The 27090-nt window shown below is 35.5% G+C and overlaps 2 protein-coding genes across 4 annotated transcripts in view; both read left to right on the top strand.

The window, feature by feature from the left end:
• cd2ap (CD2-associated protein) overlaps positions 1 to 6349 on the top strand; it is a 33518-nt gene extending 27169 nt beyond the window's left edge. For 2 of the 3 annotated variants that reach the window (XM_057353425.1, XM_057353424.1), the window contains exons 15-19: positions 845 to 957; positions 1808 to 1885; positions 2260 to 2441; positions 3041 to 3104; positions 4531 to 6349. In XM_057353425.1, the coding sequence (XP_057209408.1) occupies positions 845 to 957; positions 1808 to 1885; positions 2260 to 2441; positions 3041 to 3104; positions 4531 to 4572 (479 nt within the window). In that variant the 3' untranslated portion in view covers positions 4573 to 6349. The remainder of the gene's footprint in view (positions 1 to 844; positions 958 to 1807; positions 1886 to 2259; positions 2442 to 3040; positions 3105 to 4530) is intronic. The other variant, XM_057353426.1, reaches the window with a different exon arrangement.
• A 6055-nt stretch (positions 6350 to 12404) lies between these two features.
• On the top strand, positions 12405 to 26375 carry opn5 (opsin 5). The gene is made up of 7 exons (XM_057352983.1): positions 12405 to 12722; positions 16048 to 16196; positions 18603 to 18722; positions 20632 to 20802; positions 21030 to 21364; positions 21462 to 21709; positions 22293 to 26375. The coding sequence occupies exons 2-7, from the start codon at positions 16073 to 16075 to the stop codon at positions 22354 to 22356; spliced, it is 1062 nt and encodes a 353-aa protein (XP_057208966.1). The 5' UTR covers positions 12405 to 12722; positions 16048 to 16072; the 3' UTR covers positions 22357 to 26375.
• The last annotated feature ends 715 nt before the right edge of the window (positions 26376 to 27090 follow it).

Below are 27090 nucleotides of genomic sequence, written 5' to 3'. Positions count from 1 at the left end.
CACAATCTCGCAGGAATACATAACTATTTTACAATGTGGCTAATTCGTGTGAATTAAACAGTCTTATTCATACGTTGTGGGTACATTTTGCTTTCATGCCAGTGACATTAGGTTTAGAGGTGGAGTTAGGGGAGGAGCTTTATTATTGCTTTTTTCTAATAATCATACGCTTTAAAATTTAGCCTGGTAATTAGGGCTGTGTTCAAAATATCGATACGACGATACGTCGTCGTGAGCTCCTGACGATGCGCGCATCGAAACAACTGCCTCCATATCGATTCTGCCGCACTTTTGAAATGAGCCAATTATTATGCGTCAAATATTTTGTAACAATTCTTAGTGGTGTAAAAGACCTAATTGTGGTTTATCCACAACTTGTACAGATCGCGCACCACTAATCTGTATGCATGCAAAGTTTTAGCAAAGTTAGCATTGATTTGTTAGAATAACTGGTAAGTAGTTATGAATGGCAAGGTTCTACAAGTAACACAGGATCATCACACAGTTGATCATTTTGTTTTGTTTTTTTGCATATCAAAAACACAATTGCGATTCAGTTATCAAAGTTTCCCCCCCCCAAAAAAACAGATCATGTTGTTACAAAATTCTGCTAAAAAGAAATTAAATTTAAAGATGAACCCGTATCGGGATACGTATCGTATCGTGGCCTTGTATTGTGATGCGCATCGTGAAGTTGTTGGCGATACACAGCCCTACTGGTAATAATTTTGTAGTTTTTGTCAACTCAATGCAGTAATTAGTTACATTTTAATGTTTAGTTTTTAGTTTATTTTTAAACATCTTTGCTCATGTGTTACTCAAAATGTTACCTTTTTTGCACTAGTCAATCTCATGACTTTTGACGACGTCTCCTCTACCTCAGAGAAGTTATCCCACCCCACCGCAAACCGACCAAAGATGCCTGGGAGGAGACTGCCTGGTCACAGAGGCCATTCTGTAAGTAAAAAAGATTGACCTCGTACGGTATGAGATGTCACGCTGGATTGTGAATGAAGTCAAGGCTAAAATGTGTTCTGCATGCACAATATGTCTTGAGTGCTTTTATGAAAATAGTGCTGTCAATCGATAAAAAAAAGTAATCTGATTAACCACACATTTTTTCTGTGATTAATCACGATTAATCGCACATAACATTAATGTTTTTAAATATACTTTTACGTTCTAATAATTTCACATTCACGTTGAAATCTGTGCTTACGAAAATGCTAGACAAAACGGACTTAATCATAAACTGGCATAATCTTGTGTGTTTTTGTTCATTTGAGCACGAAAGAGAATTTAATAGTGGTGCACTGTCTGATGCAGCCTTTAGCCCGTGACTGTATACACCAGACGGGACTGCTGTCGCTTTGCGTTTTGCCTCGTCCCACAGCTAGAAGCTGTCTATCTATACTAAGGGCATCAAAGCAGCTGTTTCAAATCAACTCGCCTTTACATGAATAAGAGCGTGATTATATAATGTAACGCTAGACAAAGGATGACAAAATAAACGGATGCTGCGTTAATTGCGTGAAATATTTTAACGCGTTAATCTGAAAAAATTATATTGCATGTGTTAACGCGTTAACGTTGACAGCCCTATAAAAAATATTAACGACACATTTCAATTCAATTCAAAATTTTAAGCTATCATCATGTTATTTTATCGTGTATTTTAGCACAACCTCAACTCTGTATTTTGATTGAGAAAGAAAACATTATATGATGTGAATGTGAGAAGGTTAGTAGTATTAGCGCTATAGCTTTTTCATTCATGTAATGTCCCACGCTCTGTAACGTCTTACAGCCGAGCAAAGAGCCTGTCGAGAAACCTGAGAAAATTGAGAAACTGAATGAAGTGGACAAGACATCTTCCTCACAGAAGGTAAAGAAGGGTTTATACCCCAACATTGACAGTGTTTACATCAAATTTGTCCGTTAATTGAATCATCTTATGTTCTTTTCTATAATAACTAAATGTAATAATCGAATAGCCAACTCAAAGAAATATGAGAGGTTTAATTTTCCTCACATGGTTGTCATTATCTGATGCTCCTCCAGAAGATATACCATGAAGATATACCACAAGGGTTTCTAAGCGAACTGCTCATGAGCAGTTTTGATATGACCTTGATCTGAATTGAATGTCTCTTCTCTTTCATTGTGGTTTTGCGTTCTTTGTTAATAATAGCACTGTTCCTTTTACAAGCTGTATCGTACCTGGGTACCTGTCACAATCCCTCTTTTATTTTATTTCAGACATCTGTCTCATCATCATTACCATCTCCTGCACCTAAAGCAAGTTTAGGCACCCAAATCGCACCCGAGTCCAAACCAAAAGCTGACAAGGAGGAGGAGAAAAAGGGCTCTGAGCTGGAAGACCTTAAGGCCCAGATGAAGGAGCTGATGCTCTCTGTAGAGTTACTGAAGACACAACAATTGTAAGTAATCAACTAGCCATAAAACAACCTGTAAGTCAATTAATGAGGGCATCTTGACTCTTTTTATAGCTGTCATAGATTTTAAGTACATACTCTGTAAATAATGTTACAACGTGGAAACAATAGGATAGTTGTATTATAGTTCAGTGCAGTTTGTTTGCTGATTGTCATTTACCTTATTGAAGGGCTGCGTGTTCTTGAAGGGACAGTTCAACCAAAAATAAAAAATATTTTTTAATTATTTTTCATTTACTCACCCTCGAGTTGTTCCAAATCTGTGTACATTTCTTTGTTCTGATGAACACAGAGAAAGATATTTGGAAGAATGCTTGTAACCAAACAGTTCTCGGCCACCACTGACTACCATAGTAGGAAAAATGACAAGTCAAAAGGGCCCCAGAACCGTTTTTCTTTCCTACATTCTTCAAAATATCTTCTTTTGTCTTAAACAGAACAAATTTTGTCTTTAACAGAAATGTATTGTAACTCATATTCCGATATTAAATCCCAGTACATCATCTGACTAGCGTATGAAAGTCGTCTCGTTCTACTGATAAACATTATGAATGATGGGACACATCTTTCGTCTTGTCTTGCAGGAGAGAACTACATGAACTCAGAAATGAACTGGATGACGAGAGGCTCAAACGTGTGGCTCTGCAGGTACATCCATCTTTACATCAAAGGTTCTCTTTATAGGTTTTTCGAGTCTTAGTATGATGGTGCACTACCCTCAGATGGTCGAGTGCTGGTTCTGAGCATCTCAAGGGTACGCTATAGTTTAAGTGCTGATCTTTCGCTTCCACACACCACAGGGGGGATTCCAGGGGGTCTGACGTAGCCCTGGGTCTCCTGCTGGGTATTTGCATCAACCATGAATCTAGCAGTTTTGTACCTACTGTAAATCTGCATTCATCACATGACATGCATAGAGAGTTATCATATCATGTCGCAGTGGCTAAATGTGAGTTGATCGAGAACATATTGCCGCAGGAAAAAAATTAAGAAACCATTTAAAAATTATTTTCAGTTTTTCAGAATTTACTATTTATTGGTATGAGTTTAGGTAAATATTCATTTTTGTTCTTTGAACTACAAAAAAAATCCCAAATTTCAAATAAAAATATTGTTTGCTTTTGCATTTATTTGTAGAAAATGAAAACTGAAGAAACAGGGCAAAATTAAACAAAAGATAATTTGTAATTTTTCAGACCTCAAATACTTTAAAGAAAACAAGTTCATATTCATTTTAGGACATATAACAGTAACATTTGTAATTTAAGAAAAGTTTTTAATTTAGGAAAAGTTTTTTATGTGATAACCACGGTTTTCATGTGTCTTGTCACATTGCTGTTGGATGACTTTGTCACTCCTGAAGTTTGATTTTTGTTGAAATTCAACACACACTGGCTACAGTACATCTAGAAATACTGATTAAATTAAATTTTGGAATGGTCTTTAAGTTTTTTTTACTGCCTATACTTACAGTAAGGCATTTTATGAAACTCCTAAACAAAAGCATTACGTTTTGGTGCACAACTCGTCCTGCATCATTTATGCTGTAATGATCCCTGATATTCAAACATCATATGAGGTCAAATGCTGTTGTTGAATATCAGCACAACTCAAACAACACCTCACCATGTAAAGAGGGCTGCACGTTAATTTATCGCGATACCACTAAACCCTATTGTAATCGAACTGGCTGCGATATGCAATGTTTCAATATTTTTTTCATGCATAGCTTGTCTGTGAAGCACGGCTCTGGGATCAGTAGGAAATGCTGCTCGATCTAAAAGCAGTGCGAGTTTGAGTCGCTTATAACGTGCATTTGAAAAAGCGTCAAACATGATCATTATAAATATACTTTATTATCATAAAAATACCTGATGAGGCTTGACTAACAGTGATAAAAAGATGTCCATAGGCATTTCCTAGATTCTAGAAGGTGTTATGGTCTTCTTCTGCAGCGCGTATTTGGAGTTTCCGCACGAGAGCGCCCTCTAGCTTTCAGATGCAGCAGCATTTTCATAAATCATGTGATATTTATCGCGACAGCCCTACGTTTACCATACCGTTTTATTTTTAGATGGAGATAGAAAAACTGAAGAAGATTGTACAGTCAACGTGAAACCTGGCACCAATCTGGACGTGAAGCTCCGCTGTCATGTCACGGGTGAAAAACGACTCCAGCTGGAGGGACAAATGTCGTTTTTGCACTCACTGACTTCTACAAATTGTAAGATTCACATATTTGCACATAAATGAATTTTTCTAGGTCTAGAAAAGTGTAATTACATCAGATGTATATGTTTGTTTTCCTCTTTTTTTTGCCAAGAAAAAATTATTGAGGCCTTACTTAACTACTGTGCTGGATATGCAATCTCCGTACTTATCGACAAGTGCAGCGGATTATGCATTTAATACTACTGAGTCTGTATAAATGATGGGGGATTATGTCGTTTCCTTGTTTTTTTATGACATGGGTTAGTTTTTAAAGCGAACTGTTATGCTCTCAGCAATACTATTGTCTGTATTAGCTTCTTTAGATGGTTATGTATGGCATACTCTTGTTTGCAAAGTGATGATGTATTCTGTTGCCGTTTCGAAAGGGAGACGTTTTTTCTTTTGTTGTTTTCTAACATTCCTATCCAGGGTAACACTATTGTGCCTGTTAAGATTTTTACAAGTGTTAATACTGGGAGCGCTCATACTATATAAATATATAAAAATATATAAATATATATGTGTATACTTAGATTTACAGCATGATATATATTTTTATGGTCCGATTGTGACATCATAAAGACAAATGTACTGGGATTATTATCCGTGTTTAGTTTAAAACGTGCATCCCCACAAGAAAAAGATCTTTCAAACGTGGTGTCATTTCACCATATGAATGACATGCAGTCAATTCACAATTTAAATTCCTGTTTAAGACCTAGTGGTTTTGTCCTACTGGACCAATACTCCCAAAAATCATGTTGAAATTTTAAGGATCCACTTTACGTTTTTGTGTCTTGTCATCTTTTACATCATAAAGAAACATACCAGACACGTTTGCTTTACTCCAATAATGTTCCAGTCTTGGTAGCATGTTTCTACATAAGAGCCTGCCGGTACCTGTTTCAAGATGATTGGTTGTCTGGTTAAAACATCTGGTTTTTTCTGATGGGACTCAGTTTGTTAAACACACCTCTGGAGACGGAGGAAACTGTCTCTCGGAGAAAGAGACGAAGGCCAGTCAGCCCGAACAACACGATGAGAAAAGAGAGATTCCAGGTGTAGATCCAGTCACATTGTCCAAAATAACCAGTGAAATTTATTTATTTAATTCCTAAACTCTGGGCTTTTAATAGTAACCAGAACGTATGTATGAACAAGTGGAGTACTACATTGCTCAACAAACTCAACTTGAACTCAAGTTTGTCTTAAACACAATAAATTGAATGCTCTTAGATACACAGACAAGTGTTCCCATTCTTTAGGCTTCTTTAAAAAGCTTACGTTTGCTTATCTTTAAAAAAATCCTAATTCCTAAAATTCCTGATCAGGGATTGTTTGAGTGAGCAAGGAAGTGAGGAATCGCAAGCTGCCCACTGTTGACACAGTAGGATGATATTGATCCTTAAAGCAATAAACAAACATCTCTTTGGTTTCCATCTCTCTCTGTAAAATGAATATGTTCTTGTGCAGATGTTTTGTTGTACTGTATCTACTTCAGAAGATATCCCATAAAAGAACATGAAAAATGTGTGTCGTCTGAAATGGGGTAAAACACATTCCATTTTCTTTCTGAAGATCTGTTGTGCATTCAGCATCTCTTAAAATGATCTTGTTTACATGATTTCCTGAATTGCATGAACTGAGATTTTTTCCAGGCTAAATAAAGATGTTTATTTACAGATACTGCTATGGTTGTTATTAATTAGATGTGCGATTTCACAAAGCATGTCTGAAATTTTTATTTTCATTTGAAAAGGTTAATTTTGCTGAAGTTTAAAAGAAAAATAATTTCCACCTCAAGCAAAAATCACCCTAGAAAAGTGTAGGTCTACTATGATAAAATCGTATCATAATATTTATAATAGTGGTCAACAAGTGTTGGCAGTTCAATGGCTAGTGCCTTATACAGTAACAAACATCACACTTGGTTTTGAAACGCTGAAGCACTAAATTAGATTATTTGAACCCCATTGGGTAAATTCTGGTTGTTTTGGTTTTCCACTTAAAACAATGCTGGGTTGTTTTAGCCCATGAATAAGAACAAACCCAACCATTGTTTTAAATTACAAGTAAGGGATAATCCACAGCTAGGCGTGTGTTAAAGGGTTTTAATGCACACCTTCCAGTCCTTTAATGCACACCTTCCAGACTTACACTATTGACAATACTCAGCCACTCAGACACTGTTTATGTCAGTCTGTGTCTATAGATTTTGAATTGCAATTGACTCTTTCCAAAGAAAAGGAGATGCTAGCGACTGGGGAATTATTTCTTGTGACGTTGTGAAAAGTTGCACATGTGATTGCTAATGCAATACAGAATTTACATTTAAGTGTCAGTGTATTTTGCTTGAACGGTGGTGTTATAAAATCTGAAGTGGCCTTTTCATGCAAATTGGGTTCGTGAGATGGCTGCTGTTGTTTCACTTTGAAAAGAGCAAAAGATTTTGAATAAAAGTTTGTGTGCTGCAGAAAATATGCTTTGGCCGTGAGATGTCACATAGTTTCCAACATGTCATTTAATACTGTTTATAACCAAATCAATTATTCTTAGATGACCTTTATTAGTTTGATACTTTTATCTTGTAATTTTAATATTTAGATATTCTATTACATAAACCTGTGCATGGTGTCATAAAATAATAGTAAAAGCTGATCAAACATAATGATATGATCATATCTCTGCTGTCCTTCTGAAATCTTGTATCTCCGTATTTGGTCATTTTTATTTTTTGCCATAAATCATTATTATTAGTCATCCTTTATGTTTGTCACTGGGTTTTGCAAATATCTAATCAATAATTAAAAAAAAAAAAAAACAACAGTAAGTACAGTGCTTCACCATTTTCTGAAAAACAGGGAATTTGGATGTCCGGGGTTTCGGAATGTCCGCGGCGATATGATAATAATTATGATGAATAAATTTTTCATAATTCATTGGAATTGATTTATTTATTAAATAGTTTTGAAATTATTTTCCTGTGATTTTACTAAGAAAAATATTTTTATGCCGTAATTTTAAACCTTGTGACCTTTCTTTATTAATTTCATCCATTCATTAAGTGCTACCTTCAGGCAAAAGAAGCGAGGGCTATGATGTGCACACAAATCAACAGTATAATCCTTTAGTTAAAAGCTTGATTCATTTTTTAAGTCAGCTGACAGCTTATGATCTCATGTTTTGGCATTTTTATAGAGTTGCTTTGTGTTCTTTCCTAGAAGTCTTTCTTGAAACAAACTCGTGACTTTCAATAGAGTCTGATATGGTCATTTTCAAACCACCTTTTAAATTACAGCTAAATCCCCTTATCTCTGTAAATGATGTATTGTGACAAAATAAAAGTATTTTAATAGTAAGCTGTATTTACAGATGTATTGACAAGCAGCATTATTTAAAAAACATTAATAATCTTAAACTTAAGTCAAAGCTTAACTGTCCCGTCCTACTACATTTGCATGTCCACGAAACCATAAGACCACCCAACTGTGTTACAATATCAAGCTGTTACCTCCTGGGCTTAAACGATTGGATTTTCCAAAGGTTCATCTTGAACACATTTATCCACTTGCTTTTGTTAAAGAAACTTATCATCTTGTTATTTTGTTTGTCTAGCTACAATGGTCTGCAGCATAGCACTGCAGTTAGTATACCTTTATTTTGGAATATAGCACCAAGGTTCCTTTGTGCATGAGTAATAGGTCATGCTTTTTAATCGCTTCTAACCACCCTAATGTGGCCAAGGCCATTACATAGCAAGTGTAGGTTTTTGACCCACAGGTTTGCAGTTGCTATAGAGATATTAAAAGGTGAGCATGACTGCTATTGTGAAAAATGAAAATGCAGTACAAAGCAACTCTTAAAAATAAAGGTGCTAAATGACGACAAAGACAAACCATTTGTGACCCTGGATCACAAAACCTTAGTCTTAAGTAGCATGGAAACATTTTTAGTAAAAGTCAAAAATACATTGTATAGGTCCAAATTATCGATTTTTCTTTTATGCCAAAAATCATTAGGATATCAAGTCAAGATCATGTTCCATGAAGACATTTTGTAAATTTCATACCATAAATATATAAAAACTTTATTTTTGTGAGTGGATAGCCTGCTACAGTGCCTCCGATTAAAAACTTCAAAGGCAATTTTCTCTTTCAAAGAACCTTTGACAAATATTTTTTTTTTGATAGAAATGAATTTGTTATATATATACTGTATATGCTACACTGGAAAAAACAACAAATTTGTTTATTTTTTTGCACACACTTTTTTAAGTAAATTTACAAAAAAGTGTGTCAAGTTTTTGCACACAGTTTTTAAAAGTAAATGTACTTAATTTTTGTGGCAGTTTTTGTGAATTTACTTAAAAAACTGTGTACAAAAAATTAAGCAAATTAACACAAAAACAAAAAGTAAGTAAATCCTAATAAAAAAGCCTCTTAAAAAAAGGTGCTTCAAAAGGTTCTTCAATGCCAGAGAAGAACCTTTTGGTTCCATAAAGAACCTATAACATTCGAAGAACCTTTCTGTTTCACAAAAGGTTCTTTAGATTATAAAAAAGTAAGAAAGAACCTTTGGCTGAATGGTTCTTTGTGGAATCAAAAATGGTTCTTCTATGGCATCACTGTGAAGAACCTTTTAAGCACCTTTATTTTTAAGAGTGTAGTTGTTGTTTTTCAGTGTAGGTCCTAATTATAATCAGTTATCTACAGTAAAATGTTTTTCTGCAGATATAGTTAGAGGATTATATCCATACCGACTGTGTTCAAAAGTCTGAGACCCCAGGAGAACATTTTCCAATTTAACACTAATGTTTTCTTTTTTAATATATTATCAGGTCGATACTTGGAGTGAAACGTTTTGTGAAAGCGTTGCATTTTATTTTATTTTATGCATTTGGCAGACGCTTTTATCCAAAGCAACTTACATTGCTTTATCCTATACATTTATACATAGGCATGTGCAATCCCTGGGATCGAACCCACAACCTTGCGTTGTTAACGCAATGCTCTTACCACTGAGCTGCAGGAAAATCAGTATTTAAATATACATTGTCTTCTCATATTCCTTTGATGAACTGATCTAGTCCTAAAGGATAAAGCAGTCCAAAGATGCTTATTCAATGTGTTAGTCCTACCATTTATAATTTTCAGTGTATTAGAAAGCGTATTTGTCTTTTTAATCCCACTTTTATTCAGTGGGCCTGGTCTAAAGGAGCATTGGAGTTCCTGAGTCTTTCAGAAATGGACCTGACATTTTGTTCTTTGTTGGAACCGGATAAGAAATGCACACATTTACCCTGCATGCACTGGTGTGTCCTGTGAATGAAGACTTCCAGCTCCACAAACAGGCATGTGTGAATCCGCTAATGCATTTTCCTGATCTGTTTTCCAACACTTTGTATGGTTTTCTACACATGCCATTAAATGTGTGAATGGATTTTTTTCCCACATATTCCACGGTGTCCTGTTCCATTTTTCTAACAGTGTCTTTTTTTTCAACTCTGTGATTTTTTATAAACAAGCAGTGGAATACATTGTGAAGGAAATTCATGCTTTTAATATCATAAAGATGAACTCAATGAAACATGCTTAAATGTGTTTTTGTTTCATTTTACCTTGGTTTCTTGAGTAATCTGTCAGGTCAGGAGGTGTGTTTAGAATGCTGTGTGAAATCATGAAGGTTTTTCCATGACAACCAAATGTGTCTGTACAACCCCATGTTCTTGTCTTTATGTTCTTGTCCATGTTCAATGTTCACTTAAAGGTAAATAGCTAGAAGAGAATCTTTGACGTAATCAACTCTTCTACCTCCTGCACTTTCTATCTCTTCTACATTGTTTTTAACCAAGGACACCTCAAGGTTCACCAAAGTTGAATTTAATTGCTTGATTTTACACTTATGAAATATAAAAATGTCAAAAATTGCTGAGCGGCCCATCACATTGTGTATTGAATTGAAAAGATGAGAGGAAATCCTTTCATGATTTACTCACCCTTATGCCATTCTAAACCTGTATGACTTTCTTTCTTCTACAGAACACAAAAGATATTTTAAAGAATGGGTTATAAGCAACCAACACTGGCCCTCATTGACTTGTATTGGAAGGACATTTTCAAACAGCCAACCACCAGATGTCTGAAGTGGGGAAAAATCGCACACTGCAAAATCAATCTCAAAAAGAACCCATTACACAACATTACTGTCTGTTGCGTATTCACACAAAACTATTCTGTTCATATCTCATTCTGAAAATCTAAATGATCGAGTGCTATAATAAGTGGATGTGTGGATATTATCTTCTTTTCAGAAATCACTGACAAACACTCCAGTTTGATTGCATTGATCTAGTCTAGAGCACATGTTCTTTTAGCAATTGCTACATGTTTACCAAAATCCTCTCAATCCACAGCTAACGTATTTCATTAATCTCTTTATTATGAGCCATTAACATAACACACATTACCATAATCCAGTATGAAACTATACACTTCTTACATGAATGGATTATGTATTCACAGATTACAGCATCCCTCTATAAGTGTTTTTTTATCTTAATGAATGTGTCCGTGTGAGCATTATGGACCTTTAAAATTCAAACAGTCTACCTTTCTTACCAGCGGACTCATAAGTCTCACGCTGTGCGTGAGATACAAAGCGTACAATTTCAGTCTGTTTGGAGGCAACAGAAATGTAGAAAACATGTTTTTATTGGCTCTGAGGTCATCCTTGACCGAACAAGAGGAAAGAAAGTAGCAAAGGGCGTGTGAATTTGGGCTAAATCATGCAAAAATAGGAAAGGCTGCTACTGACCAGCGCTTGTGTAAATGGCGGGGAGACTGCATCTGTGACCTGCATCCCCTGAGCGTGCGCAAAATATGCACCATATTTGATACGTGCCAATTATAGTTTCTTTCCTCAGCAGCAGCTGAAAAGACAGTATCTGTGGTCCCATATTTGCATTACATTGCATTTATGCATTTGGAAGATGCTTTTCCCCCAGTAGGCCTATTTGTTTATTTATGCATTTTTACAGGTGTTATGTGTTTTAAAATATTTTTGTGTTGTTTGAGCCAGATCCAACATGCTTATTTCTGCTTATCTTTTTTCAGGGTATAACAGAGCAAATGACATGCAAGTGCTTTTGCTGTCTGTCAATCCACTTACACTAATTGAACATACTAGATGGTCTTTTTGAATAAAGTTGTAGGTTTTCCAGTTTCGCCATAATCCTTAAAAGATCAATTTGATGCTGGCCCTTTAAATCTAATTGATACTGAGTCTGACTGTCTGCCATTGCTTTTGTACCCTGACAATTTATATTTGTATTATAATTTCTAGATATTTATAAATGTTTTTTTTATTGAATTCTTATATCTATAATTCCTTTTTTCTTTATTCTTTTATGATATAAAATGCATTTTCTGTAAAGCTCCTTTGTAATAATTTAAAATTATGAAAAGTGCTATAGAAACAAATTTGAATTAATATGCAAATCATGTCTTTATAAAAAAGTTTAAAATTCTGAAACAAGAACCCTTATTTGTAACCTTCAAAATTAAATCATATTTCACATGAAGAAATTAAATTTCGCCTCAAACAAGCGGAAATCTCCCATAATTGACACCTCCATCCCAAACAAGGGGGCGGGGTTTAACCGATCATTATGCGTGTGTTGTTGTCCAGCCTCTTTTGGAGGAAACAGAGAGGGTTTGTATGGATTTGTAAGCCGTCGCTTACTCAATCTCTCACTTTACACCACCAGATGCGCTTTCCCAAATTCCCTCCAACGCCTGAGCTCCAGAAATTATGTGCATTACTGCGTTCTGCTTTTCCACCACTTCAGATCAACAGTAGTTTGAAGGATCGTGTTTAAAATTCACAGTCACCACCTGAGAAAGAAGTCAAACAAACAAGCGTTTGATAACAGAGGAAACATCACCGGCGCAGTGCGTGTTGTAAGCGGAGATGATGAAGAGATGAAAAGGATATCAACTCAATTTTAGCAACACTGCAAAAGTGCACAAACCCATCGGGATGCTTTTACAATTACAGGTAAACATTTGCTCTTGTATGTAATAATGCATTCTACATTTCCAGTGAGTGGCATCATTTTGACACCTGTCGATAAGCTTGCGCAACTGTGATTTTGTATTTGTATGGACACGTCAAACGAATGCTGTCTGTAAATAAAATATCACTTACTGAAGGCATTAATCACTCTAGGTTATTTTCTATATAAAGACCTATTTAGACTGCAGATCCATGTGATGACTATACAAAGCGATCATACATAGTTCAAAGAAGTGCCACGAGCAATGCTTTGGTTTTATCTGTTGGTTGAGAGTTATGATGAAACATTATGCAGGAAATAAAATTAACGTCAATAGTTCACCTCAGAAACAGGTTTTATGTTTTAAAAACGTGATACTGTTATAAAAGACATCTTTCACTTTACAGGTTGTTACTCTCACTGTTGTTAAATTGATATTTTAAAATATTCACCCTTTAAACTCTGACAGAAACATTAAACGTTTGACAAGTGGCATCCAGCCAGCCATCACAACAGAGAAACCTGCTATAGAAACCGGCTCTTATTCTCCGTCCAAAAGAGCATTATGGCGTTCACTGTGCTATTATTGAGAAGTCACATTATTTATCCTATTAAGTGTAGATGAACCCGTGTTTTTTTTTTATAAATAAATCATGAATCTGATGGTTAGTTCAAGTCAACCTGCTACGTATAGGCTACAATGAAATTTTTTAATTAATTTTATTTAAAGATCTTATTTTTTACTCTGGCAATATCCTTGTTGAAGCTACATGTGATACGTACATGTGTCTTATAGAAGACTTTTTGCATATATCTGTTATGTAAAATAAAAAATCTAAACGCATTTTTTATGCTCGTTTTTAAATAACATTTTTTAGATTGCAGATGAGTAATAACTCTGTGCTGCAGATAATAATTGCGAGCTGATTTGCATTATGATAAAGTAGGAAAAACCAAAGAGTGTCTCAAAAATCGTATGAATCTGCCTGGGCTCGTTTCTAGTTTGAAGTAATTGATTGACATCAAGTGATTTAATTATACCAAACTGACCAATTCAGATGTCTTAAATGCTTTCACAGAAAACCTAATGTCATTATGCTTAGCCTATGTAGCCTACCCTTTTTAGTGAAGTAATCCTCTCTTGCAGCTTTGATCCACTTTTCATTTCATTACGCACTATATAAAACCAGATCATCTGGGGGAGGGGGAGAGGGTGTGTGGTTTAGTAACCTCTCACTTTTTGTAATATTCTAATATCACGTGTTAGGAGTTGCAGAACCGTGTTACCTAAAACACGGAAGTGTGACGTCTGATCTCCCGTGAGATGATTGTAAAATCTGTTTTTCACCAGAGAGTCCAATGAATGCTCATTAAGTTAAGCTTGTGCTGTTTGCTCTGCATAAATCACCTGCAGAGACCGACAATGTTCGTGAAAAACTCAGTGTTGTGTTGTTTTAATTGTTTTGTGAACAACTTGTGTACGTGTCATGTATTCGTAACAGGAGATCATTACACGCAGTCAGTTCGCCGTTCTTGGCTGCTATCTCTGCATGTTTTTAGCCCCACTGAGGAAAACTGCAATGTAATTCAATGTAATATGACATTGATTGAGTACATTTATCCTTGCAGTTGTAATAAAAGACCGAATCAACAATTATCCATTACTGTATCTTACACAATCTTGTCCGTTCCTTTTCTGTCCAGTGGTCAGTCAGACAATAAAGGTAGTGCAGAATATTTTGAGCATGGCTGTTTGGTTCAAACCAACCTGTAAATAAATGCCTTTTGAGAAGAATGCTAAAGAAGAAAAGCTGCATTGTCGTGTACGAAAACACAGGGTTGTGCACAAATCCTGACCCTTTCTCTGCTTGTTTGTATTCTGCAAATGTTGTTTCTTAGAATCCCCGAATGAGAAAAGATGCACGCATTTTGGTTTGAAAGAAAAAGACTGAAATTATTTTTTACATTAAAGGGATAGTTCACCCAATAATGAAAATGCTGTCATCAATTAACCCACTCTCCAGTTGTTCCAAACCTGTATGAATTTTTGGTAACACTTTACAATAAGGTGCTATTTATTAACAATTAGTTAATGCATTAGCTAAAAGGAACTAACATTGAACAATACTAATACAGCATTTATTAATATTAATTCATGTTAATTTCAGCATTTACTAATACATGTTTAAAATCAAACGTTGTCACTGTTAACATTAGTTAATGCATCATGAATTAACATGAATAACTGTATTGACATGAACTAATATTAACAAGGATTAATAAATGCTGAAAAACTATACTGTTCATTTTTATTTAATGTTAGCTAATGCATTTAATAATGTTAAATAATAGCACCTTATTGTAAAGTGTTACCGAATTTTTTGTTGTGTTGTTGTTCTGCTAAACACAAAGAAAGATATTTAGAAAAATGTTTGTAAGCAAATAGTTACTACTATAATGGCAGTCAATGGTGACCCAGAACTATTTTTTAAATATCTTCTTTTGTGTTCAACGGAACAAATAATTTTATACCATGTTGGGACAAACTGAGGGCGAGTAAATGATGACAGAATTTTTGTGACATTTTGGGCAAACTATCCCTTCAACAAAATTAAATGATTGTCGGCATATCCCCTGCAAACCTCAAAATATAAATACAAATTTTCAATAATACAATAACAATATCTACATTATCTAAAGCATTTCACGTCCCTCTAAAAAGATGCTAAACCTATTTGTTTTGCTATCATAACATGATTTGTTATGCTTATAGTTGCTTACATTTTATCTTTAGCTTTGTGGTTTTCCTGCTGCATATGACTCCAAGACCTGTGATTCGTTTTTTGGCTGCAAACGACCCACCAACGAAAAAGCTTTTTTTTAAAGCAGATTTTAAAGATATAAGCTATGAATGAATGAATGAATGAATGAATGAATGAATGAATGAATGAAATAACTGATTAAAATAAAACTGAAGGCAATCTTTTGGTGAAGCATCATTGAAAATATTGCTCAGTAATGACACTGTAAATGTCTGTACATGCTGCTCATGTAGGGTTCTAAACGGTGTCTATAGGTAGTAAAAATGAGACGATCTGCCGTAACCCTTGGAAATTGCCTATATATCCAACAAAATGTCCTATAAATCTGAAATATCCCAAGCACCTGTATGTCATCTCACCATTCTTGAGCTTTAGAATGTTGGCTGGAGGTTTCGTGGATCATAAAGGTCTTGGATATGGCCCCGCTCCAGCACATGTGGCACACTGAGCTAAAAGACATGTTCAAGTGTTTAATCTGAACATTTTTTCTTATTCCCCATGGCAGGTTATCACATTCCTCAGTGTTCCTAATGGAGAATGAGACGTCAGCAGCGTCGGGCTATATCCCACACTATCTTCTTCGAGGGGATCCCTTTGCCTCCAAGCTTTCCAAGGAAGCGGACATAGTGGCTGCATTCTACATCCTCGTCATTGGTGAGTGTGTAGTCTTGATGCCTTGCATAATATCTACTTAGCTTTAATTTTATATTGGTTTTTAAAGAATAGACATTGCTAATGAACGATCTTGGGAGTATTTCAATGGCACATGCAGGAAAGCATTGATTCAATATACTGTGAAGCATGTGCTTTGTTGGTTGATTATGAATGTGGACTGTAAAATAATGTAATACAGATTCACGGGCACACCACAGACAATTATTTAATGTAATCAGACAGATTTTATGTCTAAATCAAAATTTGTCAGTTTGGATTGATCTATTTACTTTGCCCAGTCATTGATTGACAGTAAGCCATCTGTAGGACATATCTAATGGTAATATTTAATGCTTTTGTCTGCAATAAAAAATGTTCTGCAGAAAGTAGATGAATATGAGGAAGAATTACTTATGGAAAAAATGAGACCATTCCAAATTTTCATTTAATCAGTGTTTCTGAATGTATTGCGATCATTCCAGTACAGTGTTTGATGAATTTCAACAAAATGAAACGTCAGGAGTGACAAAGTCATCCAGCATTAATGTGAAAGACTGACAGCATGAGAATACACATGAAAACTGTGCTAAAAATCCAGGTTATTTACTTTTCCTGAATACATGTACAAATGTTTTATGCTTAAAAGTATAAATGAATGTTTTCTTTGCCGTATTTGAGGTCTGAAAAAATACACAGCATCTTTTCTGTAAATTTCACCTGTTTCTCCTGTTTTCATTGTCTGCAAATAAATGTAAATAGAAGGAAACAATATTTTTATTTGATTATTTGACAGGAATATTGTTTGTCATTCACAGAATGAAACAAAACTGATCATTTTATCTAAACACATACCTAGTATATATAGTACATTTTAAAATCCTAAAAACTATTTTGAAATAGCCTCTTAATACAATATATATATGTGTGTATATATATATATATATATATATATGTGTGTATATATATATATATATATATATATACTGTATGAGTTTGGTTCCAAAATGATATTCAAAAATAATGTTTTTTATTAATTTTATCATGTTTTTATTGTGTTTTATTGTGTTTATTGTGGATTATCTCGGCAAAGGAGAAGTGCTCACTAACACAGATTTAGACAGATTTGTGAACAATATTTGAGAGAAATAGGCCTTTTGTCTACATAGAAAAAGTCTTAGATCTTTGAGTTCAGCTCATGAAAAATGGGGGCAAAAACAAAAGTGTTGCGTGTATAATTTTGTTCAGTGTATATATTTCTGTAGAATATTATACAGAACAATTACAATATTTCCATAGTTACATGCTCACAACTAATGCAGACCTTCCATTGCTGTAAATGCTTTGGCAAAACAAATGCACAAATATTTGTCATGCCAATAAAACATCTTAAAACTGAAATATAAAGCCGAAAGAAGCAATTCTCGCAGTCTCTAACAGAATGGCAGAAATGCCCACTCATTACAGTTTTTCAGAAAAATGTTGATGTTTTGCCAGTACATTTCTTGTGCACTAAGCTTTTGGGGAAACAATTATTTTCAATTCACCTATCTCTCACGAAGCTGTTTCCTTGTTGCCAAGGTTTCAGTATAATTCTTGACCTAGAAAATTGTGTTTTCAATTGAAAAAAAAATCAATAATTGTCCATCTCTGTTTGTCAGACCGTCTAGTCTTTTCCTTCTCTGTCCAGTGGTCAGTCAGAGGAGATGTGTTTGAGCTAGACTGTGTTAAAACCAGACAACAGTAAATGCCTTCTCTGAGGGTTCCTGTTGCTCTATAGAGCCAAGACAGAAGCATTTGGTAAATGCACATTCATAAATGACTTCTCTGTTATAAAACTTTAATCTGTAGCTTTTGCCTTTCTGTCACCAACTTTGTTTGACACGTATTTATGTGTGACGAAAAACAACTGATGTTTACTATCGTATCAGACCCAATAAATTATAAACCATGCTTACCGTTGTGGATTGTGGTGAGGTAAGGAGACCTGTTTTGTACCCTGATTGTTTTATGTTTCTTTTTAACCAAAAAAACGTATGCCTTTGGTAGCTTTAGGTTGACCTATTAAACCAATGCCTTGCCAATGCCAAGTGAATCAAATTGAACAATTGAATTCAGTTTATGCTTAAATTGCTTATTATTTTGGTCAACAATCTCAAGACCACAAACCGTAGAAAGAATGTATCAGTAATTTTAATGTGTGCCATTCACGTCACATCTATTCATGATCATATGAGGACAGCAGACTGAAAGAGTTCGTTGAATTATTCACAGTCGCATCAAATAAACCTAATTTGCTAGCGGGTCACTCAAATGAGATAACATGCTGCTAGGATATGAAATTATGTGAAAGGTGACCTCCATGTAGAAATCTGAAGTTTGACTGTTTGGTCTTGCATTCATTTACAGGTATCTTGTCAGCCACCGGAAATGGTTACGTCATCTATAAGACCATCAAACGGAAGACCAAGTTAAAGCCGCCAGAGTTCATGAAACTGAATCTCGCTTTGTTCGACTTTGGCATATCAGGTGAGCTCATGATTTGATCTGTCAGATGTGTTAGTTCATATTCTATTAAATATCACATAAGACATTTTGTATATTTTATGAATATAAGATAAACAGAACAGATTCTTCTGGTTTGTGTAGGATTTTCCTGAAAGCACCTTTGAAAAAAATGTAAACCTTTGATAACTTTTAGTCTGTTTTGTTGCTTGGGCATTAAGTTCGGAGTCGACAATCATCCGAGGTTATTCAGCGTTGCCAACCAAAGTGAATGAAAGATTAAATTACTTTCACGATTTAATTTGTGCATCTAATCAATCATGAGACATGTGTAAAGCCTCTTGTCCTTTTCAGACTTCCTTCAGTCACTCTTCTCTTTCAGCTATTTTTATTTATAGCTGTACTGTAGCGCCTCCTAGAGGATAGCTTTGAAATGACACTACACCAAAAGGCATGCGCAGGGATCATTGGTTGAGGCCTTGACTCTGTATTATCCTTTTTTTTTGTATGATTTACAGAATATATTACTTCTTCTTTGGTGTAATTACTTAAAAAAGTAATTTAGATGTCAATGGAAGTTGTAGCCACTAGGGAAACCCATCCATTCTCCAAAGCTGCTTGATCGTATCACGAGTCATGTTCGGTAAAATTTATTCGGCCACTTCACATATTCGGCCGAACACCGAACTTGCGTTTTTTGCTATATTCGGCCGAACATTTTCGGTGGCCGAACATTCGGTACAACTCTAGGTTTAAGGTATTTGTTTCATTCCATTTCAACTCTTTTGTTAGGTCATAACAAGCATACATAAAGTTTTTATAAAAAGCATTTTAAATTGAAATGTTAAATTAAGAAAAAATAATGCTACCTTGTAAAATATGTTATGAATTTCTGTGGTAGGCATTGACTGTACACACTCACAAGGATGTGTTTTTTTACAACACACTTTTTTGTGTTATGGAATTTGAACACATTTTGTGTCATTTTGTGTCGACTGTGTGTGGAAACAAATGAAAGGGACAACACAAGGTTGAGTTAAAGGAAACGCAAACTGAGTGGTCCTTAACTAGACACAGAGATGTGTTCGGTTAAAGTCCCCCTGTGGTGAAAGTCAAGTTTTTTCAAGTTTTTAATGTTGTTTATATGCCTATGTTGTGGTGTGGAGAAACCATGTGGAAATTCATCATATTAAACCATTGCGGCATATTTTCTCCCTAAAATGTCAAATGGGCAGAGGTACTGCAGGTGGGGCGCGCCGGTTCCCCGAAACCCCAACCTTTCGAACTCGATCACGAATGCACGGAGGAACGCGATTTCAAATTGACTGAGGGCAATTTGCCATCTGCAGCTGCGCTCGTGAGCGGCTGCGCAGACTCCTTGTAGGTCCTGCACAGTGCAATTTTAGGCTGCGCACAAAAGCTTAATATCTAAAAAGTAGGCAAACGTCCACTCAGGAAGCAACAGCAATTACCTCTACATCATCTTAAGAAACATGTAGATCATATAAGTGTGTTTGTCTTTCAGACTGTAATTTCAGAATAAGCGCTCACGTGATTGTATGGAGGCGGGGACTCATTTGCATATTCATGAAGCTGTGCACTAAATGAAGCAAGGTTGCAGTTACATTCAAGTCATTTTAAGGCATGAAGAAATTATTACACGAAAAATCTTTTACATATGCTATTTTAATGCATAAAGATGTGACAAAATTCACATCTGACAAAATTCTCAAATGCAGTGGGACTTTAGGGACAGATTGTGTTGTTTTAACACAACAGTTTTTGGAGTGACACTTTCCAGATTTCAAAGACAGACTACTTAGTCTCTTTTCTGTATATGAAAGTTGTTTGCTATGCACTGTAGTTATTGTGTGGCTTTTTTTTATAAGAACTGTAGAAGTGACATAAATATCTCCCGTTTTGTTTTTGTCAGTCACTGGAAAGCCATTTTTTGTGGTGTCTAGTTTTTCTCACCGTTGGCTCTTCGGCTGGGTAGGCTGCCGCTTCTACGGTTGGGCTGGCTTTTTCTTTGGTTGTGGAAGTCTCATCACAATGACAATCGTCAGCTTAGACCGCTACTTGAAAATCTGTCATTTAAGATATGGTAAGAAAACTATTCATTACTGTTGATTGTCTGCCACACATTTCTGTATCTTACATTTATGAATTTAGCGCATTCTTTTATCCAAAGTGAGAAACGGTGCATTCAAGCTATACATTTTATCACTACTGTATGTGTTCTCTGGGATTCAAACCCACAACCTTTGCGCTGCTAACACAATGTACTACCATTTGAGCTACAGCAATATCTTTCTTGTCCATTTCCATCAGGTATATGGTTCAAGCGCCGCCACGCTATTCTCTATGTGGCGTTCACCTGGATCTACGCTATATTCTGGGCCACCATGCCTCTGGTGGGCTGGGGGAATTATGCACCCGAGCCGTTTGGCACCTCCTGCACTTTGGATTGGTGGCTGGCCCAGGCCTCTGTGCCTGGTCAGAGCTTTGTTATGTGCATGCTTATCTTCTGTCTGGTCCTCCCCACCGCCATTATCGTCTTTTCTTACATCATGATCATCTTCAAGGTGAAGTCCTCGGCTAAAGAAGTCTCTCATTTCGACACACGGAATAAGCACAACCACAACCTGGAGATGAAATTGACTAAGGTATTTGCATTAAAATACATTACAAAGGCATAGATGAAAAGTTGGCAATAGAGTAATGCGTTGTTGTATTGCATGTGATTCTGCTTGACTACTCCAGGTGGCGATGTTGATCTGTGCAGGATTTTTAATAGCTTGGATCCCTTATGCTGTAGTATCGGTGGTGTCTGCTTTTGGAGAACCTGATTCTGTACCTATTTCAGTCTCGGTTGTACCGACTCTGCTGGCCAAGTCCTCTGCAGTGTACAATCCAATCATCTATCAAGTCATAGACTGCAAGAAGAACTGCACAAATTCTCTCTGCTTTCAATCTTTGAATAAAAAAAGGAAACGGTACAGGACCCCAAGGTGGGTGTCTATACACCCACTCTAGTTGAGTATCCAACTTTACACTTTGAATATGTTTATATTCATTCACATATTTAACACATTCTTAAAAAGTGTACACACCTAACCGTTGTTTTAAAAAAAGAGATGATAAATGTTCATACATTGGGTTCAAAAAGTTTAGAATATCTTTGCTTTGGGATGTTTTGCATGGATGTAGGAAAACATTTTGATCCATGATTTAATGTTGCAAAGGACATCCTGTGCGGTGAAATGTAAGCGACAAAATCTGACATTTTCTACAAAAACAAATCTGCTTACTTGAATAGTGACTTAACATTTTTGGCAGAATCGTACTCAATTTATGTTGTATTGTTTCTAAGTATATTCAAATAGAATACGTATGTCAGATTTAATCCTGGAAATTGAATCATCTTCCTCTGAAATGTACAGTATCCTGGCATAAATCAAAAGCAATATGACAGTATTCCATTTAACACAATTTGACGTCTGGTTTTATTTTTGAACTATTTGGGGAAATGAGTTTGACATAAGAAATAATCAAAACTGAATGACTAAAGATTGTTCTTGTTTTGGTATTCAGGCTTTACTCCATCTCTGCATCCCTGAAGGAGAGGGCACTCCATGAAGTTCAGATTGAACCATGAGGAGATGACCCACAACAGACCTGTGATAGGACACTGGGCACATTCATTAACATTCTGCCATTTACACACATGCACGCAGTGCTGACTGAACTGTGCGAAACAGTGTGTATAGAAAAATTAAGAGATAAAGATGTGTATTTTTATAATTCTATGGTTATTTGTATCGTCTCTAAAGCACTTCACAGAAAAGTCCACATATTAACAGCACCACAAATCAACAGAGGATCTGCTTTACATGGCTAATGTGACATCACAAATCGTTAGTTGCACAAGATGGCGCCGGTGAGCTTTTGGGATGCCAGGGTCGGCAGTCGTATAATATTGTATGGGAAAAGGAGGACTTTTGGCTGGCAAATATGGGTGTTTTTTAGGTAAAAAAGAACAAATATATCAGCGATATTACAGATCCTCTTTCCATTGCTGAGCACTTCGTTAACCAAAACAACTTGATAGTGTTATACGACCGGAAATTAGTTTGCCGACCCTGGCATCGCAAAAGCTCACCGGCGCCATCTTTGCAAATAGCCCTTGTAAAACAAACGCTAGTGTCTGTTCAGTATACATGTCTTGTTTGGTATTTGTACACTCGGTAAACATCATTTAAACAGTACATAACTAGGGATTTTTAAGGTCCTACTTTGGTTTATGGAGTGTCCAACAACAAGTTTATGTACATAATAGTGTTTTTACACCTTCTATTTCGTAGTAATAGGCAGTTATTCTATAGTTCTATAGTTCAGTTATTCTCATTACCTTACTTCTTGACTGACTCTCAAATGATGTTCCGCAATTCATCTGTCTAATCCCCTCCTTTCCGCTAGCCTAATCTGCTGTGATTGGTTTACCACGAATGAGGCTCACGAGCTACAGTGTTTGGGGGAGAAGAGTGAAGTTTTCGCGGGCAGTCCTAGTAGAACGTAGGTGGGGACTATATGTAGTGACATAAATCCGCGGCGGTTCGCAAATCGGACTAGGGACGACTCGTTTGCGTGATTCAGAGTCGACTCCCTTTTTTCCAAGCCAATAACTTTGTTATTAATTCACCTTCGTATTTACAACTTGGCAGACTGCTTACTTTCAAACACGGCAACATTACACACTGCATGAAATGTGATTTTCATGATCTCATGTTATGTACTCTTTAAACTGGCCACGCACATTTACAGATGAACAACTAAGTGTGTGCTTTTTGTGTTACAATAAATACAATTACAACAAAAAATAACAGCAATGAATACTATTGAATTTCTTTTGCATTATAAAACAGTTCAGAATGGAGAAGCTGGGTCATGTGCAATGAGTATAGATATTTCAAAAATGATCCATGACACGTGTCTCCCAAATTCAGTCTGAAGATTTTTTGCTACGTTCGAAACATTTAACTCATTTTAAAACCTACAATTTCAGAGAATCCGATGGGATTTATTTCTATTAAACATAACGGCCCTTATTTATTTCAAGCCACATAAAACCAGACAATCCATGTAATCTTAAATGTTGAAGTAGGACATGTACAGTACAGTTGGTACAGATAAGTTGTTATTGCAAATTGCAAGATTGCAATTAAAAGTTTTCCAAAAACATATTACAGAGATCTGAGAGATGTTTCTCAGAATGCAACTAATGGATGATCAAATAGATACTGAAGCAAGCAATATGTCTAGAATACTAAGACAAGGTGCAGGGTAAGTTTTCTTTAAAATAACCAAGAGACTCACTTATCTCAGCAAATTGGATTTCCAAAGGCTTATAATGAACTCGTACTCTATCAAGATTCAAAACACTCCGAGTATTAGACTGATAAATGCTAGAATAAACTTGCTATTTAAAATGCATATCTTGACCCATGTGTCAACATACATTAGTTTGATTAGTTTGCGATCTGTATTATACCAGTCACTTAAAATCCCCTGCTCTTAGATTCCCCCTCCAGTTTTTTAGCAGTTTGGTCCAGCGCCCTCATCCTTTCTCCTCTGCCGTCATGCTGTTGTGACAGTGACCTGACGTAATCTGTAAAGCAAAATGTCCTCTAGTCGCAGGAAGTGAGAATGCACTGGATGCCTCATTTCCTGTCTTCTGTGTGCCATTATGCAGTTAACCGCCAGCATGAGCTTGAATTCAGTTTTCATGTGATATCCATAGGAACGCCCCTGGAGGGTAAAACAATGTTTTCGCCAAAAAGACGAGAGGTTTGTTTAGAAGAAGTACTGTAAAGATGTTGTTTACTTGACTTTGAAAATAATTTTGATTTGAATTGTTATAAAATTTTGTTTTAACCAAAATAAAGTCGATCTTACATTAAGTGGAAAAATAGTTTTGCTGCCTTTAAAAGCACAGTGAAAATGGCTTTACAAGTCATTTCAACTTAATACTTTAAATTTCTGAGTTGCTGAAACCAAAATAGTAGAAATTGCTTAATTTCCATAGATGATACAAAAGTAATACAACATTTTTTAAATGACTTGAAAAGCCAGTTAGATTGAACTTGAAAATGTAATCCAGCAATTTTATTTACCGTTTTTTCCCTCACCTTTAGTTTGACTCACAGTTTGAGAAAGACTTCATTGCCATTGAAAACACTTATAACTGTTTGTACTTTTGAACCCTTTTCAACCTGGCAGCAGTGTAAGAATCACCCAGGTGCAGTTCTGGCATGGCTGTTTTAATAATCGAAACACTTAAACACATACTTTATAAAGATCGCGTGTCCAAAACTCGCAGTGTGTTTACATATCTTTGTTTTACTATGTGATCTAAATATTTTTGGCTTTGGAAAACTGGCAGGCTATGCTGCTCCAGAGTGTCTGTTGACTATGTTTTGGCCTCCTGGTCTCCCTGTCAGTCTTGTGATTAAAGCTATAAATAAATTATATTTATTTATAGCTTTAGAATTCTCCCCTTTATTTATAGCTTATGTACTATTTATGGCTTTGTTATTGCGCTAAAGGTTATCCTAATAGCTAACTCAATTTTCTTATGGTGCATTTAGCTTTAAAAAGCCATTGAATTAATCACAAAATAAAATTCAACAATTCAATGTACTTTTGCAAAACATTGCTGCCTTGTTGTGTCCATTTGGAGATTCCAGTTCAGTTTTCTATAAGATACATGACATACATTACAGGTACTTTAGCAATTATGTTAAACATTCTAGGTAACATTTCACGTGTTGAGTCACAAAGCTTGAGAAGCTTTTGTTTTCTCAGTATACGTCCCACATTTACTTAGGCTAGCTACTTATCATACAGTAAAATGTATGTTTAAATAAAAAAAGACCAATAAATTTAATTGAAAGAGTTGAGTAATCATGTCATAATTAATTGCTGTAATTGTGGATTCATTTGTATGTTCTGTGTACTCAAGTAAACAAGTGTGATGTCAATATGCCATCTACATTAAAAGTGGATAATGGTTTAAAATCTAGCACTCATACTTCATTCATTGTGAACAATTTGTGGAAATGAGTTTGATATTGAAAACTAACTGTTGTTGATACTCCCAGTCTTATATGGCCTGGCTATAAATAACATGAAATGTACTTTTTGTATTTTGTAAATGTCCTTCATTCAGCCTGTAGGTGAAAGCGAAATACTGCCTCACCTGGGATAAACAATAGAATGACATGAAGAATTTGCCGACATCAAGCATGAAATGTATTTAAAGAAAACGTTGAAGAACTCAAGGACATTTTGGGATCCGTCCAAAAAAAAGAAGCTAAGAGGAGTAATCCCTGGTGAGATACAGTAGCTGGCCTTGGAGGAATGTGCCCTGAAGACATTACACAAGTCTTGAGCCTAAAGCCTCACTAGCTATCAGCTAGTTAGCTTCACTGTAAAAACAGTTGAGTCAACTTAAAATAATAATAACAAGGCAACCTATCACAAGCACGGTTTTGAGTTAACTCAACAAACAGAGACTAAAAAAAAATATGTTTGAGTCATCAGTTGTCACAACATAGTAAAATGTACCTAATGAACAACAGAACAAAATATTTTTTTGTTGGCTGAACATAAATAGAGAATAAAGATGGATTATCAAAAATAAACAAACTGATTCGTCTTTTACTACAACGGTACATGTTTTCTCCATCAGACAGACCAAAACTTTGATCAAATAACTGTTTAACCAGTTTGTCTTGAGTGCTTTTACACTGGTTGTGCCACTGTGTCATGCACTTACACCACACGCAAGTTGGGCAAACTTTCTGACACATTTTGTCCAAAAACTTAAGAATCCAGTCCAGTCCAGTCAACAAAATAATCTTTGTTAGAAACATGTTTACACTAATTTTGTTTAGTATATGCAAAACAATCATTTGAAAAAAAGTTACTTACTTATATAAGTTACTTATTTATCTTTGTATAGGGAGAACATTTTGCAAGTTGGATTTTTTACAGTGTTCTAATTGAAAGCAAAATTCTCGCTGAGGCACAGTAAATAAAAATGATGTTCGATATGAATGGTGAACGCTGAAGAAGCACAGCAGAGAAATAAAGTGAATGAAAAATTTGTCACTAGCTGTCATTTTTCTTTCCTTCCATTGACTGTGGTTCTTTCACTGTCCATGAAAGGGCTGCCAAAATCTGCCAAAGTTTTTGACTTAAACTACACTCTTAAAAATGAAGGTGCTTCACGATGCTGAATCTCTTTCATCTAAATGGTTCTATAAAGAACCTTTAACATCCTTTAACGTTTTGTTTCACAAAAGGTTCTTTGAGGCAAAAACGGTTCTTC

This window comes from Triplophysa rosa, linkage group LG15, assembly GCF_024868665.1.
Source record: "Triplophysa rosa linkage group LG15, Trosa_1v2, whole genome shotgun sequence".
NCBI lineage: Eukaryota > Metazoa > Chordata > Actinopteri > Cypriniformes > Nemacheilidae > Triplophysa > Triplophysa rosa.
Note: the sequence above shows the minus strand (reverse complement) of the source record. Positions and strands in the feature narration are given on the sequence as shown.

Excerpts from the sequence above, each read along its gene's own strand:
- opn5 (XM_057352983.1), top strand. The coding sequence starts at position 16,073 with ATGGAGAATGAGACGTCAGCAGCGTCGGGCTATATCCCACACTATCTT. Across the intron at positions 20,803-21,029 it reads AATCTGTCATTTAAGATATG|GTATATGGTTCAAGCGCCGC; the intron begins GTAAGAAAACTA and ends CATTTCCATCAG. Across the intron at positions 21,365-21,461 it reads TGGAGATGAAATTGACTAAG|GTGGCGATGTTGATCTGTGC; the intron begins GTATTTGCATTA and ends TGACTACTCCAG.